This window comes from Sarcophilus harrisii, chromosome 4 (assembly GCF_902635505.1).
Source record: "Sarcophilus harrisii chromosome 4, mSarHar1.11, whole genome shotgun sequence".
NCBI lineage: Eukaryota > Metazoa > Chordata > Mammalia > Dasyuromorphia > Dasyuridae > Sarcophilus > Sarcophilus harrisii.
The window spans coordinates 163,922,435-163,937,059 of NC_045429.1; the positions used below are offsets into that span (position 1 = coordinate 163,922,435).

Here is a 14,625-nt window from a genome sequence, read left to right on the forward strand (position 1 = left end):
ATGTCAGGGAGGGCATGATCACCTCTTTTTATGGTTTTCACTCCTTTTTTGAGCAGTCAGGGAAGATGTGATCACCTTCTTTTGGGGGGTTCTCACCTCCTTGAGAAGTCAGGGAGGTCATGACCACCTATGTTCAAAATCAAAAGAAAGCGGGAGATGTTAGGATTCTTACAAGGTGCTAAGTCACTGAAATTGATAGAGACAATAATTATCTAATTTAGCATGGTACTTAACAGTTCTCTAATTTACTAATGTACTTAGTACTTATTAGAGTTTCACAAGATTCACACCTTTAAGAGAGCATATGTAAGAAGAAACCCACTAAAGGACAAACCCACTAAGAGACAAGCCCACTCTGGAGACAGATTCATTCCATCTTCCATCTTTGTGCTGCTGGAGGCTGAAGCTGGCAGAGGTGAAGGACTAGCAGCAAGAGCTCTCAGAACCAAGGAGAGAGATAGGCCTCTAAGAAACCTAACCGGGCCCAGGAAAAGAGATAAGACTTGGAAAGAGACAATAAAGGATTTGGACTTTAACTCCTGGCTGCATTTGGGGTGATTACACAGAACTGAAATGAAGGCTGCTCCCAGAAGCCCCCCAAGAAACCTTCTCCCAGAGAACATTATATTTTAGAGAAGAACATTACATTGCTCTACATTTTTATTTATTTATTTATTATCTACATAGCATATACTATGTGACAAGTACTATCCTGAGTACTTTATACATATTATCTCATTTTATCATTACTATAATGTTGGACAGTAAGGTGCTATTATTCCCATTTTACAGTAGAGGAAATTGAAGTTAAATTAACTTCCAGAGTGCGATAGCTAATCTACATCTGAAGTAGATTTGAACTTCTGTTTTCTTTACTCCAGGCCCAATACTCTATTCATTGCATCACCTAACTGCCTGTAGTAGTGGAGAATTGCTGGGTCAAAAGGTATGAAAAGTTTAGTCACTTTCCTTGCATCATTTCAAATTAAAATTAAGAATGATTGAAATTCACAGGATCATCCATGTGCTCATATATCCCTTCAAACATTTTTTATTCCTATCATTTTTTATCTTTAATAATTTGAAAGGAGATGAAAATTCAGATTTCTTTTAATTTGAAATTCTTTTTTTTTCTATCAGCAACTTGGAGCTTGTTCCTTGAATTCATTTATTTGCGAATCCTCTTTTGAAAACTTTATATTCTGTAATTACTTGTCTTTTGGGGAATCACTGTTAGTGTTATATACTTGTATCAAATCCTTCTATATTTTGAATATCCAACTTTTATCACTGATGTTGGTGCAAATATTTTCCCACTCCACTTTTTCATAATTTAATAAAAGTTTTAAAATTGCATATATTTGACATTATTTTTTCTTTTATAATTTTATTCTTTTTTCATTTCTCCATATGTATCTCCTACTCATATTTGTGAAAAAAATATTTGATTTCATCTTTTTTAAAAATTGAGTGACTTTTTATATTTATGCTATATCTGTATTTATTTTAAACATAAACTATTTTTTCCTCTGACAGCTAGATTTCACCATATATGGAAAAATCTTCAAACCTATGATGTTACTCATTCAATTAGCATTTATTAAGCACTTACAATGTGCTTGGCACTATGTTAAGTCCTCTAGATCAAAACATAAAAATAAAAAATCAAGATACAGGTCCTGCCATCAAGGAGCTCACTACTGTGTTGTTGTTATTTTTTCTGAGGCTTTGCCTAAGAAATCTAATGAACTTCCCAAAGTGGTCCTTTTATCCCTCTTTCATCTCTGTAGCACATTCTCCTTCCTTCAAACTCCTAAGTCTCCTATAAGAATTGATTTTTCTCTTTGTATTCTCCTTCAATCACTTCTTCCCTTCCAGTAACCAGTTATCTCTAATAAGTTTCACTCTATAAAGGAAATCTTCCTACATTTTGTATAGAGTGTTGTCATTTTCCACTTGCAATTCCTACAGCTCATTGTACCATTCCTGTCTCCCTTCCATACTTAATGAAACTGGGATCGTTAGGTTCTCTGTCACTCTTGCTAGCTCTCTTAGCCAGAAGCTTTGGTAAACTGCTGGTTTGCTGGAGCTCTTCATAGCAGCAATCTCTTTTGCTCAAGGTTCCTGTTATATTTCCTTTTCTTTTTTCCTGGGGCTTTCCCTGAGATCTGAAGGTGCTTGCTTTGATTTGCAAGGGTGTTTGATCTGCAATTAGCAGATTCTGGCTATGCCAAATGCAGACATTAACTGCCCCCAGTTGTTATCTTCCTTTCTCTCCTCTAACCTCTCAACAAACTTCAGAGACTGTCTACTGGAGTTTTGATTCTTCTCTCTTGTACTATCTTCTGATGTCCTGGTTATCTTTTTCTCTTTGATGAACTTATCATCAGTAAATGATGTACTCTACTAGAAAATGAATAAGGATGTCTGATGTGAAAAGTCTTTGTAATTACACAGTGATCCCAGGATCAGTAGCATGGAGCTATTAAACAAACTGAAAACAGTTGCTCATGTTTATATTTCCTTGGATGCAGATTGGCAATTCCTGTGTAACTTATAACTCAAAGAGTTTCCTAGGGTGCTACTGAGAGAGAGGTTAAGTGATTTACCTATAATCACATTATATCTCCCTAACTCTAATCCAATACCAGGTATCTATTTACTGGGTCTCCCTTCTGTAAATATCATTATTTCCGTTTTTAAAACTTATGCTCATGATTTGCCAAAGGTTCTATAACTGGCAAGTGGCAAAGCTAGGATTCAAACCCAGACCTTATTACTTCCAACAGCATGTTTTTTTTTTTTTAATGGGGCCTATGAACTTTTTTTTTTCTTTTTGATAATTTTCCCAATATAATTGGTTTTCTTTGTAATCTTGTACATTTTATTTTATGAATTTAAATGTCATTCTGAGAAGGGGTTTATAGGTTTAACCATAGAGAGAAAAGGATCCAGGACAGAAAAAAGTTGAAAAACTCCTGGTGTTTCTCTGGAGGTCATGCTTAACAGTTTAGCTCTCTAGGACTAGCTCATGGCCTTGTATTTAGACTGTTGATGGTTTTCACTCCCATCAAATATGTGTGTGTGTGTGTGTGTGTGTGTGTGTGTGTGTGTGCATAATTTACTGAATTTTTAGGGGGCAGTAGTACCCAAACTTCTTCAAAAGAATGAAGGGTTTTTCTAATTGTTGAAAACAAAAGAAAAAGAAAAAGTTTTGTAATACAAGAGAGTTGCTTTGTGTCAAGTTCTATGACATCATAATTTTCTTCTGAATCCTGAGCCATTTGGAGCCTCTAGATATGTTTGGTTTCCATTCCTTAAAAATGTCATGTTCATATCCAAATATCCCAAAGTATCAATAATTTTCAGATTACTGTGCTTGAGAAATGTGATACTTAGGTAGCATTGCAGAAAACGGTCTTTGCATGACTAGAAGAAAGTAGGAAGGGCCTTACAAAACAAGGTCAGTCTTGAAATGACATTGCCCACATCAACCATTCATCATCATGGCTAAATTTATTTAGTCCTACCAAGCATGAATAAAAAAGAGCCTCTTTTTTGAAAAACACATTAGGACTCTAAATCAGAGATTGGGTTTTACTTCATCATCACAGTGACATAATTAATGGTAAAGTCCAAACCAATATGGTGCTGGCTGAGAGATCTAAAGGAAAGAAAATAGATGGGTCATTTTTTCTTCTTCTTCTAACTCAAAGGAACACTACTAGTGTGGTTTAAAGCCCTCCCTATTTTTTTAAATAAGCTATTAAAAAGGAATGCTGTGTAACCTAATGTGGCAAAAAATGCTGTTCTATGTTTTTCATTTCATTTAAAACTAGTTGCTCTGTTTTAAAGTTAACATTTCCCAGTCACCTAGGATCAGCTAGCAGGGGATAAAAAAAATGACCAACTCATTCCTGTCTTAATTGCATTATCTAATAAGAGGTAGAGGGAGGGAGATATTAATTCTCAGTCTTACAAAATATAGCAAGATTCCACTGAACACCAAAAACTTGCAGTGATCACACAATGACACAGATGATGAGTTAGAAAAGTGGTTGCTTAAACCATTCTTCCCTCCTTTTTCCCTTATAAAATATCTATGTCTAGAGAATTATAAGCAGGAATCTCATGAGAAGAAAGCACTTTGATAATAAGAAAATAACAATGGATTTGGAGTCAAAAAACCTAGGTTTAAATACTTGGTAGTGACATGATCATAGATTTACAGTTGGAAAGGACCTAAAGCCATCTAGTCTGATCCTTTAATTTTACAAATGAGGAAACCACGGCCTAGAGAGGCTGAATTTTACTCAAAGTTATAGAAGTGAATGGCAAAACAGTGATTTTAATACAAGTTCTGTCTTTGAATCAATTTTTTTTCCCCCATGAACCTCACTACCACCCCTAGCTGTGCAATTGTTCGCAACTTGTCTGTATCTTAATTTCTTCAACTGTCAAATGAATATGATATTATTTTCATTTTCCCCTCATAAAGCTATTTTAAGAGAAGTGCTTTGTAATAGAAATAGAGAGTCATTATAACTAAAGTCAGTGATAATTTTTAAAAGAGAGTCTACTGGAAATAATATAATGGTCTTCAACCAGATTTAAACTTCAGTGGCTTGCCTTAACTTGCCTTAAACTTGACTGGATTTAAGCCAGCTAGGAAGGATTCGTTCTCTTCCCCTAATAAGTAACTCTTTCTTCTCTTATATGCTTTCTTATTCCTGAAATTACTTGCAGGGAGGAATAAAGCCTTGTCTTTTGTAGTAGCAAATTTTCTAGATTTATGCTCCTAACCCCAACTCCATTGGAAGGTCAGGTCTCCAAAGTATTCTAGACTTAACCTTGAGAGTCAAGTTTTGCTGATGCCTTCCAAATAATATGGGTTGTGAGGCCCCACTAGTGCAATTCCCCTCATTGATTATCAGTCAGTATCAATTAGCTAGGGTTAATTAGCTTTGAAAAAGGATTATTTTAGTAAGGTTATTTAATTAAGAACAGTTGGAAAACTTCACCCACATTCCCCCCTCCCCCCAAAAAAAGGAAAGGATATAACATATTCTCTGATTAATAGATACTGAATCTAGGATAAAATGGGTTAAGCTTAGGGATCACTTTTGCAAAGAAGTAATTCACAAATGGAAATCCTTTTTTTGGAATCCTCAAAATGTGTTTCTTTGATATAGTGCAGCTTTTTTTTTCTGGGTTCCATATAGAACCTTGAATTTGCTTGTCCTTGTTGTTTCCAGTCTATAATTGGCTGCCAGTCACTGCTGTCCCAGGGGCAATATTAGGATCTTCAGAACTAAACGGGGAGGAGAGGGAAACTGAGGGTCTTTTTCTTCACCTACACAACTCCACCAAGTTATTTCTTCCTAAAGAACTTGGCTGGAAAAATCACTTCCTAATGTCTGAATCTTTATTCCAAACTGTCCTGTTGATTTTATACATGCTCTTCAGGGTATGAACAAGTCCCTCAAGCAATTTGAACATATTTACTTGAGTAGTATCATTTCACATTATCCAATGACTTTCAAAGACTTCTAAATTTTGCTTCAAGACTTTTCACTTCTAAAGTCTAAGATTCACTAATTGATATCTATGCCTTGTCTATATTTCTAATTGATTGTTCTCACTAGAGAAAGATATCTAAGCATAACTTATTTAAAGTAGGGTGGAATGATTGATTGATTACATATTTAAAATAAAAACCAGACATTATTAGCTATTAGGAAAGAAGCAGTATTCTGGCAAATTCAGTAAACGATTATTGTCAGATCATTTTCTGGCAACAGGTGATTTCTTTCCTTCTTTCCTCCCCCAGACTGAAGCTAATCTCCTTGTCCAATATTTTCTTCAAAAATTGCTGAAGTGGCTATAATCATTTAAGATATTAAAATGTTTTAACAATATCCTTTGTTTCTACATTCCTGTACATGTGGACTGGATTCCTTTTTCCAAAATATATTTCTTAACATAACCTTCTTCCCTTTCCCTAAAAGCTATTTCTTATTGTTATAAGAAAAGAAAACATTCAGTAAAATATCCAACACATTGGGGAAAATGACATAATATTAGTGTTCCACAGCTATTGTCCTTCTCTTCTTATAATGAAGCAGAGTAGTAGAAGGAGTTAATTTGCATCTTTTGGACCAAGTTTGTTTATCTTAATTTTTGTACCTTTAGTTTTGTTTTGTTGTTCTTTGCATCTACATTATTAAAATGATTTAAAAATAAAGGCTAGCAAGAGATGCTAAATTCATTCACACCTTTCCATGTCACAGCACTATAAAAGTGAGCTATTTTTTAAACTTTTGAACTGACTGATTTCCCATCAATTTTTTACATGTAAAAGGTGATTGAAAATGGAATTTTTTTTTCAGAAATAGCAACAAAACCTGAATTTATTTGATCATTTTTTTTTAAAAAAAAGATGACATTGTGTTGGATATTACTGGCAAACAAAACAAAATAAAACACAAAAACTCAGCTATAAGGAATTGTGCTTCAGATCTGTTAGTAGCAATGCCAGTGCCCTCTTGTGGTTATTTAAAGAGTTCGCAGTTTGATTTTTGTGACATTTGTAATATTTTCCTGTACATGTGAGCTAGATTCTTATTTTTTTTAAATATATACAACAATAGCTTGTTGAAAAGTTGAAAGAGAAGAAGGATATGTTAAGAAATATATTTTTGGAAAAAGGAATCTAGTCCACATATACAGGAATGTAGAAACAAAGGATATTGTTAAAACATTTTAAAATCTTAAATGATTATAGCCATTTCAGCAATTTTTGAGAAAAACAGTGGACAAGAAGATTAGCTACAGTCTGGGGGAGGAAAGAAGGAAAGAAGGAAAAGTAGAATAACTTAAAAATTGTTCTCTTTAAAAAAAAATAACAGCTTTCCCAAATTTGTTATTAACTTTTAAAAGAGAGCTATATGTAATAGAAATAGTTCCCCAAAAGGCCAATATTAATTTAAGTTAATTTTAACATTGTGGAATCATCAATGGGTTATATGTCCATTACAAAACTTTTTATTCAGTCATGATATAGATCTTGTGTAATTTCTCTGTATTTTGATTTGATTTTCTTTGGAGATAGTATTATTTTTAATGATACCTTATTCTAAAATTTTCAGTAACCAAGTAACTCAAAAAAATGGAAATGGCATTAAAAAAGATGTACCACCATTTGTTCTACTGGTTCACCTTGAGGACTGATAGGTGTTTCCATCTGATTTCAAGCTAAAACTTCCTCTATGTGTTTTCTATAGCTGGTAATATATTAGTACCTTGAAACCAGTAACTGTCTTATCTTTCTCCCAGTATTCCCAGGATTTAGCACAAATCTTTGTACATACTAAAGACTTAATAAATGTTTTCTTCCCCTTCATTCATTTATCAAATATGCATGAGGAACTAAGGAGGGGTCTTTCATTAAACAAAAATGAGCCTGAAGGTGAAAAATTACAAAATCAGAAATTACATACTACTGTTCTCATTCTGTGTCTCCTCAAAGAAATAATGCTATTTTAATGGGCTCAATTACATAGATGAAGAGTGACATCCTGCATAGACCAAGTATTTGTTTTAAGATGATTCCACTAAAAAAAAAAAAAAACAAATTTATAACCCTCAGCAAATCACTATTGCCTCAGACAATTCTAAAATTATGTTACTTATGAGTTGTCAATCTATGTCATTAGAAGGATTTCTATACTGGCAGTTCCCTACCAATGATATCACTGGTCTAGAACAAAAATAACCAGATAGAAAAATAATCTTCAGACTCATAGAAAAGATCCTGTACAAATGAAGTGTAAGGTGATGAGTCAAAAAATTGAAATTGCCTCAGATGACTATGTACACATATTTAATGAGTAAAGAAAGATCTTATTTATTCTTTACCTGAAGATAAATATATTGTAAAAATACATCTTTAGTGTTTCTTGCATTTATAGATTCAATTCATATGTCTGATTGTAAATCACTATCATTCTGAAAAATCTAGTGTTTCATATCTAAACTCTGCATGTTTCTTAATTAAAAAGAAGGCCTTCCTTACAGTGGTTGAAACTTAAATTTGATTTTGAGTAAACTAAAAAACTAATTAGATTTGACAATGGAATATATGTGTTAGGTAATTTAGCTTATCACTAGTATAATTGAATGTACATTGTTGACTTCTGTGTTCTCTAGAATACAGTGATATGATCTTGGAGTGTGAGAACATGCTCAAACATACCAGGAACTTTTCAGACTTGACTGTGAAATTCCACTGTGATTGTATATGTTGGACATATCCTTTGCTTTGAGTGGTCAAGAAAGGGTCTTTTTCATGTGCAAGAGGCATTTTTGAGAGCAATAACAATGAACAATGCAACAACAATGGTGATCTCATCTGCTCCCATGGAATCAATTATAATCTCTAATTCTCAAATTGAATTATTCAGCGCAAATTTCTTCTAACCTCCAATCTTGCATTTCAAACTATCCTGTAAGCATCTTAAAGTCAATTTATCCAAAACTGAACTTATTATCTTTTCCCTAAAACCCTCCTCTCTTTCCAACTTTACTTCATGCCTGGACCATTGCAATGGCCTTATGACATGTCTGCCTAACAAAAGCTACTCCCCTTCCTAGTCCATCCTTCATTCTGCTAAATAATTTTCCTAACATATAGGTCCAATCATGTCTCTCTATTTTGTTGTTTGTACATATTTCTTTTCTGTTTAGATTCTGATTGTTCATAGGCCCATATCTAATTCTAGGCTCATAAACCAGTTCAAGTAATTTTATTTAGTAGAATAAGACTTCAGAATGAAGTTTTATCTAACATAGACAGCTGCTGAGAAGGAAAAAACAATCCATAGAGTGATTCAAAACATGCATATGATTGAATCTCTAAAATAGAATAAGGTACCCCAACCCTTTTACAACAACATCTCACTCAATTATTGACCTTCTGATTGTGAACATCTCCAAGATTAGATGACAGGGTCCTGTACGGCAATATGACTTCCATCATTAGGTTCACACTCAAAGTTTTTTTTCTGTTTAGTAGAACCCAAAAGTATAATTCCAAAAAAGCTTGGACTCTTCCAATGTGTTTTTGAGAACCAAAATTTACCTATATGCTATTTGTTACGTGACATTAGAGTAGAATTTTAGGGAAGATGATTTGGTATTAAGGAAAGGAAACAAGGAAGAGCAAAAACCTGAGACAAATTTTTCTCCATTTTATTTCTTTGTATTTATTTGTTTTCTGTTTAGATTCCTATTTGTTCACAGACCATCTGATTCTGGGCCCATGAATCTGATCATGTAATTTTATTTCTCAAATGGTTGAAAAATTAACAAGAGCCTTGGTAAGGGCAATATTTATTGTTTTTCTCTGACTGTGGCTAATTTGGATATTTATTTTAATTCCAGGACTTGGCCTTTCATTATCAAGAGTCCTAAGCAATATAAAAACTTATCTTTCATGGATGCAATGAACAAGTTTAAATGGTCTAAAAAAGATGGCATCTCCTTCAATAAACTTGTTCTTGGGCTGCCTGTGAATGTGAGATGTTCTAAGACAGACAATGCAGAGTGGTCGGTAAGTTTTTCCTTATTTTTGTTAGATGAAGAATACACAAGATATCTACAAATGAAGAGTCTAATGAAGAGTAAAGATACTATTTTATTGGGGAGGAAGGTTACACAGTAATAAAGGGAGAAACATTTCCAAATGATGACTTCTTCTTTGAACTCCAATCTAAAGACTAATTCTTTCCCGAATAGTGGATATACCAGTATCCTTTTAAATGTAACATGTTAATCTATTAGATTATAAACTCCTTAAAAACAGAGAGACTTTTGCCTGTTTTTATATTCCCCCATTTCAGACCATGTGTTTGGCACATAGCAAGAATTTAATAAATGTTTACTGATTGTTAAATTGTTGTTAAGAAACAAATTCATTATTATTCCCTGTCAAAAAGGATACTTTCTGATTTCTCTATTTTTGTCGATGATATTTTCATTTTACTAGTTACTTAGGTGCAAAGTTTGAGTCAGAAATGAATCGTCCTTCTCTCTCCCAACACAAAATAATAACCAAATATTTATTGATTCATCAATAATTCATACTTACATAGCATTTTAACATTTGTAAAATAATTGTCTGACACCTATGAGGAAACTGACAAGTTAAAAATACTCAAACAATATGTACCTGAATCCAGAGTTGTACTCAGGCCATTTGACTCCTGAATGAAACACAGGTCCAAAAGCCAAGATTGTTTATTTTATTTGTATTTCTTCTTTTGAAAATTCTTTTTATCATTTGTCTAATGCTTATTTAATGGGAATGACAGCTATCTGTATCAATTACCTATATATCTTTGATATCAGTCCTTTAACAGAAATGTTTTATGTGAAGGTCTTTTCCAATCAATAATTTCTCTTTTATACTCTCTTTGGTTATGCATTTCCAAACAATAGGTTCAGATCACTTTTACCATTATCCTAAAGTTTTTTTTTAATGATGTAACCTTCCAGATTATAGATTTATCAATTTGGAACTTGTTTTGGCATTTGGTTGGAATATTACTTTAAACCTAATATCTGCCAAATTGCTTTCTGCTTTTCAACCCTCCTAGAAAATAAGTTAACATTTCTTCACTGATTTATGCGGTTTAGTTTATCAGTCCCTGGGTTATGTTTAATTATTTTTAGATTTTGTTGATATAACCTACTCCATTTATCTATCTTTTTATAAAGTACAGGTTAAAATTTATCTGGGTAGTTATTGATTTATGATATAGTCTGACATCTGGTAATGTGGGGCTCCCTTCCTTTCTGCTTTATTTCTTCATCTGTAATATTAGCTGGTGAAGGAAATGGCAAGCCATTCTAGTATTCTAGACAAGAAAACCCCAAATTGGGTAACAAAGAATTGGACACAACTGAATGACCAAACAACCACTACAATTTATATGAACCCTGAATACTGACTGATCAGATAATTCCTAGCTATTTGGATTTTAAAATTATTTTGAATGGTTCATTTTGTAGATTTTCCTTTATTTAGATTATAACAGATTCTTGATTTGTCTCTTTTCCTCTCTTTCTCTCCCTTCATAATTCCATACTGTACCTAATCATTTCTAAATAATGTTTTACACAACCTTCAATAACTCCCTATTATCTAAAGGCAACACTTCTGAACATGGTAATTAAATTTTGTATGATCTGATTCACTCCTCTTTTATATTGACTTATTATCTACTGTAACCTTAATCAAACCCTACAGGAAAGCCAAGCTTGTTCATTTCTTATTCCCTAAAGATGACACATGTATTTTACACTTTTTTTGCTTATGCAGTTCCCTTCCATTGTAAACCTTCCCATTTATCCCAGTTTTACCAGTTTTTCCCCATCTCCCCCCACTTGCCATCAGCAAGTTCAACCTTCTTTATGAATAATAGAATCTTATAGAAGTATGGAATTTTAACTTGGAAAGACATTCAAAAATTAATTAGTATGACTCCTACCTGAAACATGAATTGTATCTTCAATAAATATATCCAGTCTCTACTTGACCAATTTAGTTATAATTAATTTGCTTTCTCCCAAATAGCCCACTGCATTTGGGGACTACTATAACCAGTAAGTTCTTTTTTATATTGAGCTTTAAGATGCCAACTCTTTTTTTGGTGACTATGGCCCTTATTGTCTATGTCACATACCTCTTAAAATCTAAGACCTTATAATATTAGCTATCATTGAAAGTAAAGTTTCTCTTTCTCACTTAATAAAAATTTTACTTAAAATATATTTTGATTTGTTGTATGCAGGAATTGGGGCATTGAAGTGGTATTAGCTATATGATCCTGGGAAGTCACTTAACCCAATCTGTCTCAATTTCCTCATCTGTTAAATGAGCTGGAAAAGGAAATGGCAAACTACTTTCATGTTTTTGCCAAGAAAAGCCCATATTGGGTCATGGAGAGTCAGACATAACTTAAAGAATTTAACAACAACAACAACTTGAGGATATAGATGGAGAACTTCTAATACCTTACATATACTTGATACCAAATTATTATTTTCTGATGCATTAAAGACTTTAATTCTCCATATTATGTAGGAGAGTCTTTTATTTCCCAATTTAGACTCGATGGAGAAGGTAGAAACAAGGAGTAAAAAAATTATAAGATTAAAATTGACCTCTGATTTATCCAACACTGGCTTTTGGTATTTCTTTTGGCTGTTCATCTCCCTGACCATATAGAAGTTTGGATGCTCTATTCTAGCTAGTCACTAACAAGCACATAGCAATGGAAAGAATTCTGACTATAAAGTCTACTACTCCTTTAGGATAAGTCATTTAACTGCCCAGGGTCTTAATTTCTTCATCAGCAAAATGAAGGTGTTTGATTAGGGACTGGAAATTTATGACCGTTATTCATATTTTATAAAAGACATGCTCATTTCTATTTGTTTAATTTTAGATTCAAGGAATGACAGCATTACCTCCGGAAGTTGAAAGACCATATAAGCCAGAGCCATTTGTGTGTGGATCTTCCTCCTCCTCCTCCTCCTCCTCCTCCTCTTCCTCATCTTCCTCCTCTTTATATCCAAATGTTGTTCTCCAGATGATTATTTTCTTTCTTATCTTCAGCAACAAAGTGAGCATCAGGTGTTATGTATAATAATTTGATTGTACTTGATGATATTCTCTATGTCAGGCAAGCACAGAATATGTTTGCACTCTTGTTTCCCGTGGTCAAAATGAATAATTAAGATGCAATTACAGGTCATAGACTATTTGGAAGTCTTTTTCGCTCTCTTCTCTGCCCAGTTTATTTTTCTAATGATACTCACTTCCACCCCTATTTTCTCCTAGCTCATTTAGAGTACACCAGTCAGCCAATTTCTCCTATTTTCCAGAGATGTTAAGTGCTATATGAGAACATTCAGTGAAATGAATACTCCATGAAATGAAATCTTTCTTTGAGGATAAAGAAAAGATGAGATATTTGTGTATTTTGATTTTCAGTTTTTTTTTAATTATTGACTATATTAACTTAATTTCTGTTTTTTATACACTTTGGGCTTTCTCTTATGAATTAAAAAAAATTATCTAAAAAAAAAGTGAGGCAAGCTCCATTCTACTTTTCTTCCTTATTCTTGATACATATTATTGTTATTATTCTTTCTTCCTCTTTCAATTGTTACATGTTTGTCTTTTTCTCTAAGCTTATTTGTGTCTCTTTTTATGTTCAATTTTTCACTCTTTTTTTTTCATTACTCCAAGTATTGCAAAATTACTATCACATTAAGTCTATTCTTTCTTTAAGGGTCTGGTTGTACTCTCCACTTTTCTTTCAGTTCTCCTTTGAGATTACATAGTCTGCAATCTCATAATTCTCCTTTTGCCTTCCTCACTTTCCTGTTGATGAGTTTTATCTTGAGTGTTCAAATCACCTATATAGTTTCTGGAACCTTAAGAGTACACAATAGGTAACTTCTTGTAGACTCATAAACAAAAAGCATTCCTCAACTTGCTGATGACTGGTTGTTGAGAAGTCCTTTACGCTGGTTCCTTGTCAGTGGCAAAATAGTCTGACCTTCATAGATGAGAAGCAAGTGATAGTGGGAAACCTATGTAGCATGCTGCCAAAACAGTGCTAGTATGTCATGCTTACTGAATACTGACTGAATTTGAGCCCTGATTGCTCTTGTAGATTTATTTTTGTATGCATAATTAATGAACTAATTTTCCTTAATAAAACCAGTTATTACTTTAAGAAAGCTCCCTCAGTCCCTTTGTCTAGAATGTACCCACTATAACATTCTTTTTATGTGATTAACATTGATTTCTGTACAGTTCAAATACATTTCCACATTTTCAAAATGGTTTTATGTTAAGATAGTATTAATAAACTAAATATAATTAAATCTACCTGTGGTATCTTGTTCTCTCTTTGAGATGTACAAGCAAAGCAAGCATTCATTTTACTAGGCTAGTCAATTACATATGTTGATGTTATTGATGCCATTTTAAAGCTGTTTTTCTTCTGGAAAATGTCATATAAAGTTTTTCATATACATAATATTTTGAAATATTTCCTTTATGTACTTGCAATGAATCATTTGATTAAAATTCTGTAATATTTATAAAATATATTATTATTGATCTTTGATTTTTTTCTTTTATAATTTTATATGTTTCTACAACTTTCTATGAAAATTTTCTTTATGAGAAATATGTTATCACCTAATCAATTTCATAAAATACTCAATCTGACTCTGCAAACCTATGGAAACTTTTTTTTAGTTTAATTTCATTCCGTCTCTACTTCCTGAGAGAGGTATACTGCAGTCAACTCCTATCTGGATTACTAATTGTTAAATTTTTGGTGTGAGCATTTATACCTCAGAGATAAGCAAGTGCTACAAATTAGGGCTTGACAATATTTTATTGATTATCTAGACTTAGGAAACGATTGGAGAAAATGTTAATGATTAAGATTTAATATAAAAGTTTATTGTGTTTATATTGTTATGGAAAGACAGTTATCAACTATTTACCAACATATCTCTGCTTCATAGTTACCCAGTGAC

At 32.8% G+C, this 14,625-nt stretch overlaps 1 protein-coding gene across 2 annotated transcripts in view; it reads left to right on the forward strand.

Annotated features, from left to right (window-relative positions):
- MOXD1 (monooxygenase DBH like 1) overlaps positions 1-13,091 on the forward strand; it is a 125,861-nt gene extending 112,770 nt beyond the window's left edge. For both annotated transcript variants that reach the window (XM_031964251.1, XM_031964250.1), the window contains 2 exons: positions 9,442-9,610; positions 12,510-13,091. In XM_031964251.1, coding sequence (XP_031820111.1) covers positions 9,442-9,610; positions 12,510-12,710 — 370 coding nt within the window. In that variant the 3' untranslated portion in view covers positions 12,711-13,091. The remainder of the gene's footprint in view (positions 1-9,441; positions 9,611-12,509) is intronic.
- Positions 13,092-14,625: the final 1,534 nt, after the last annotated feature.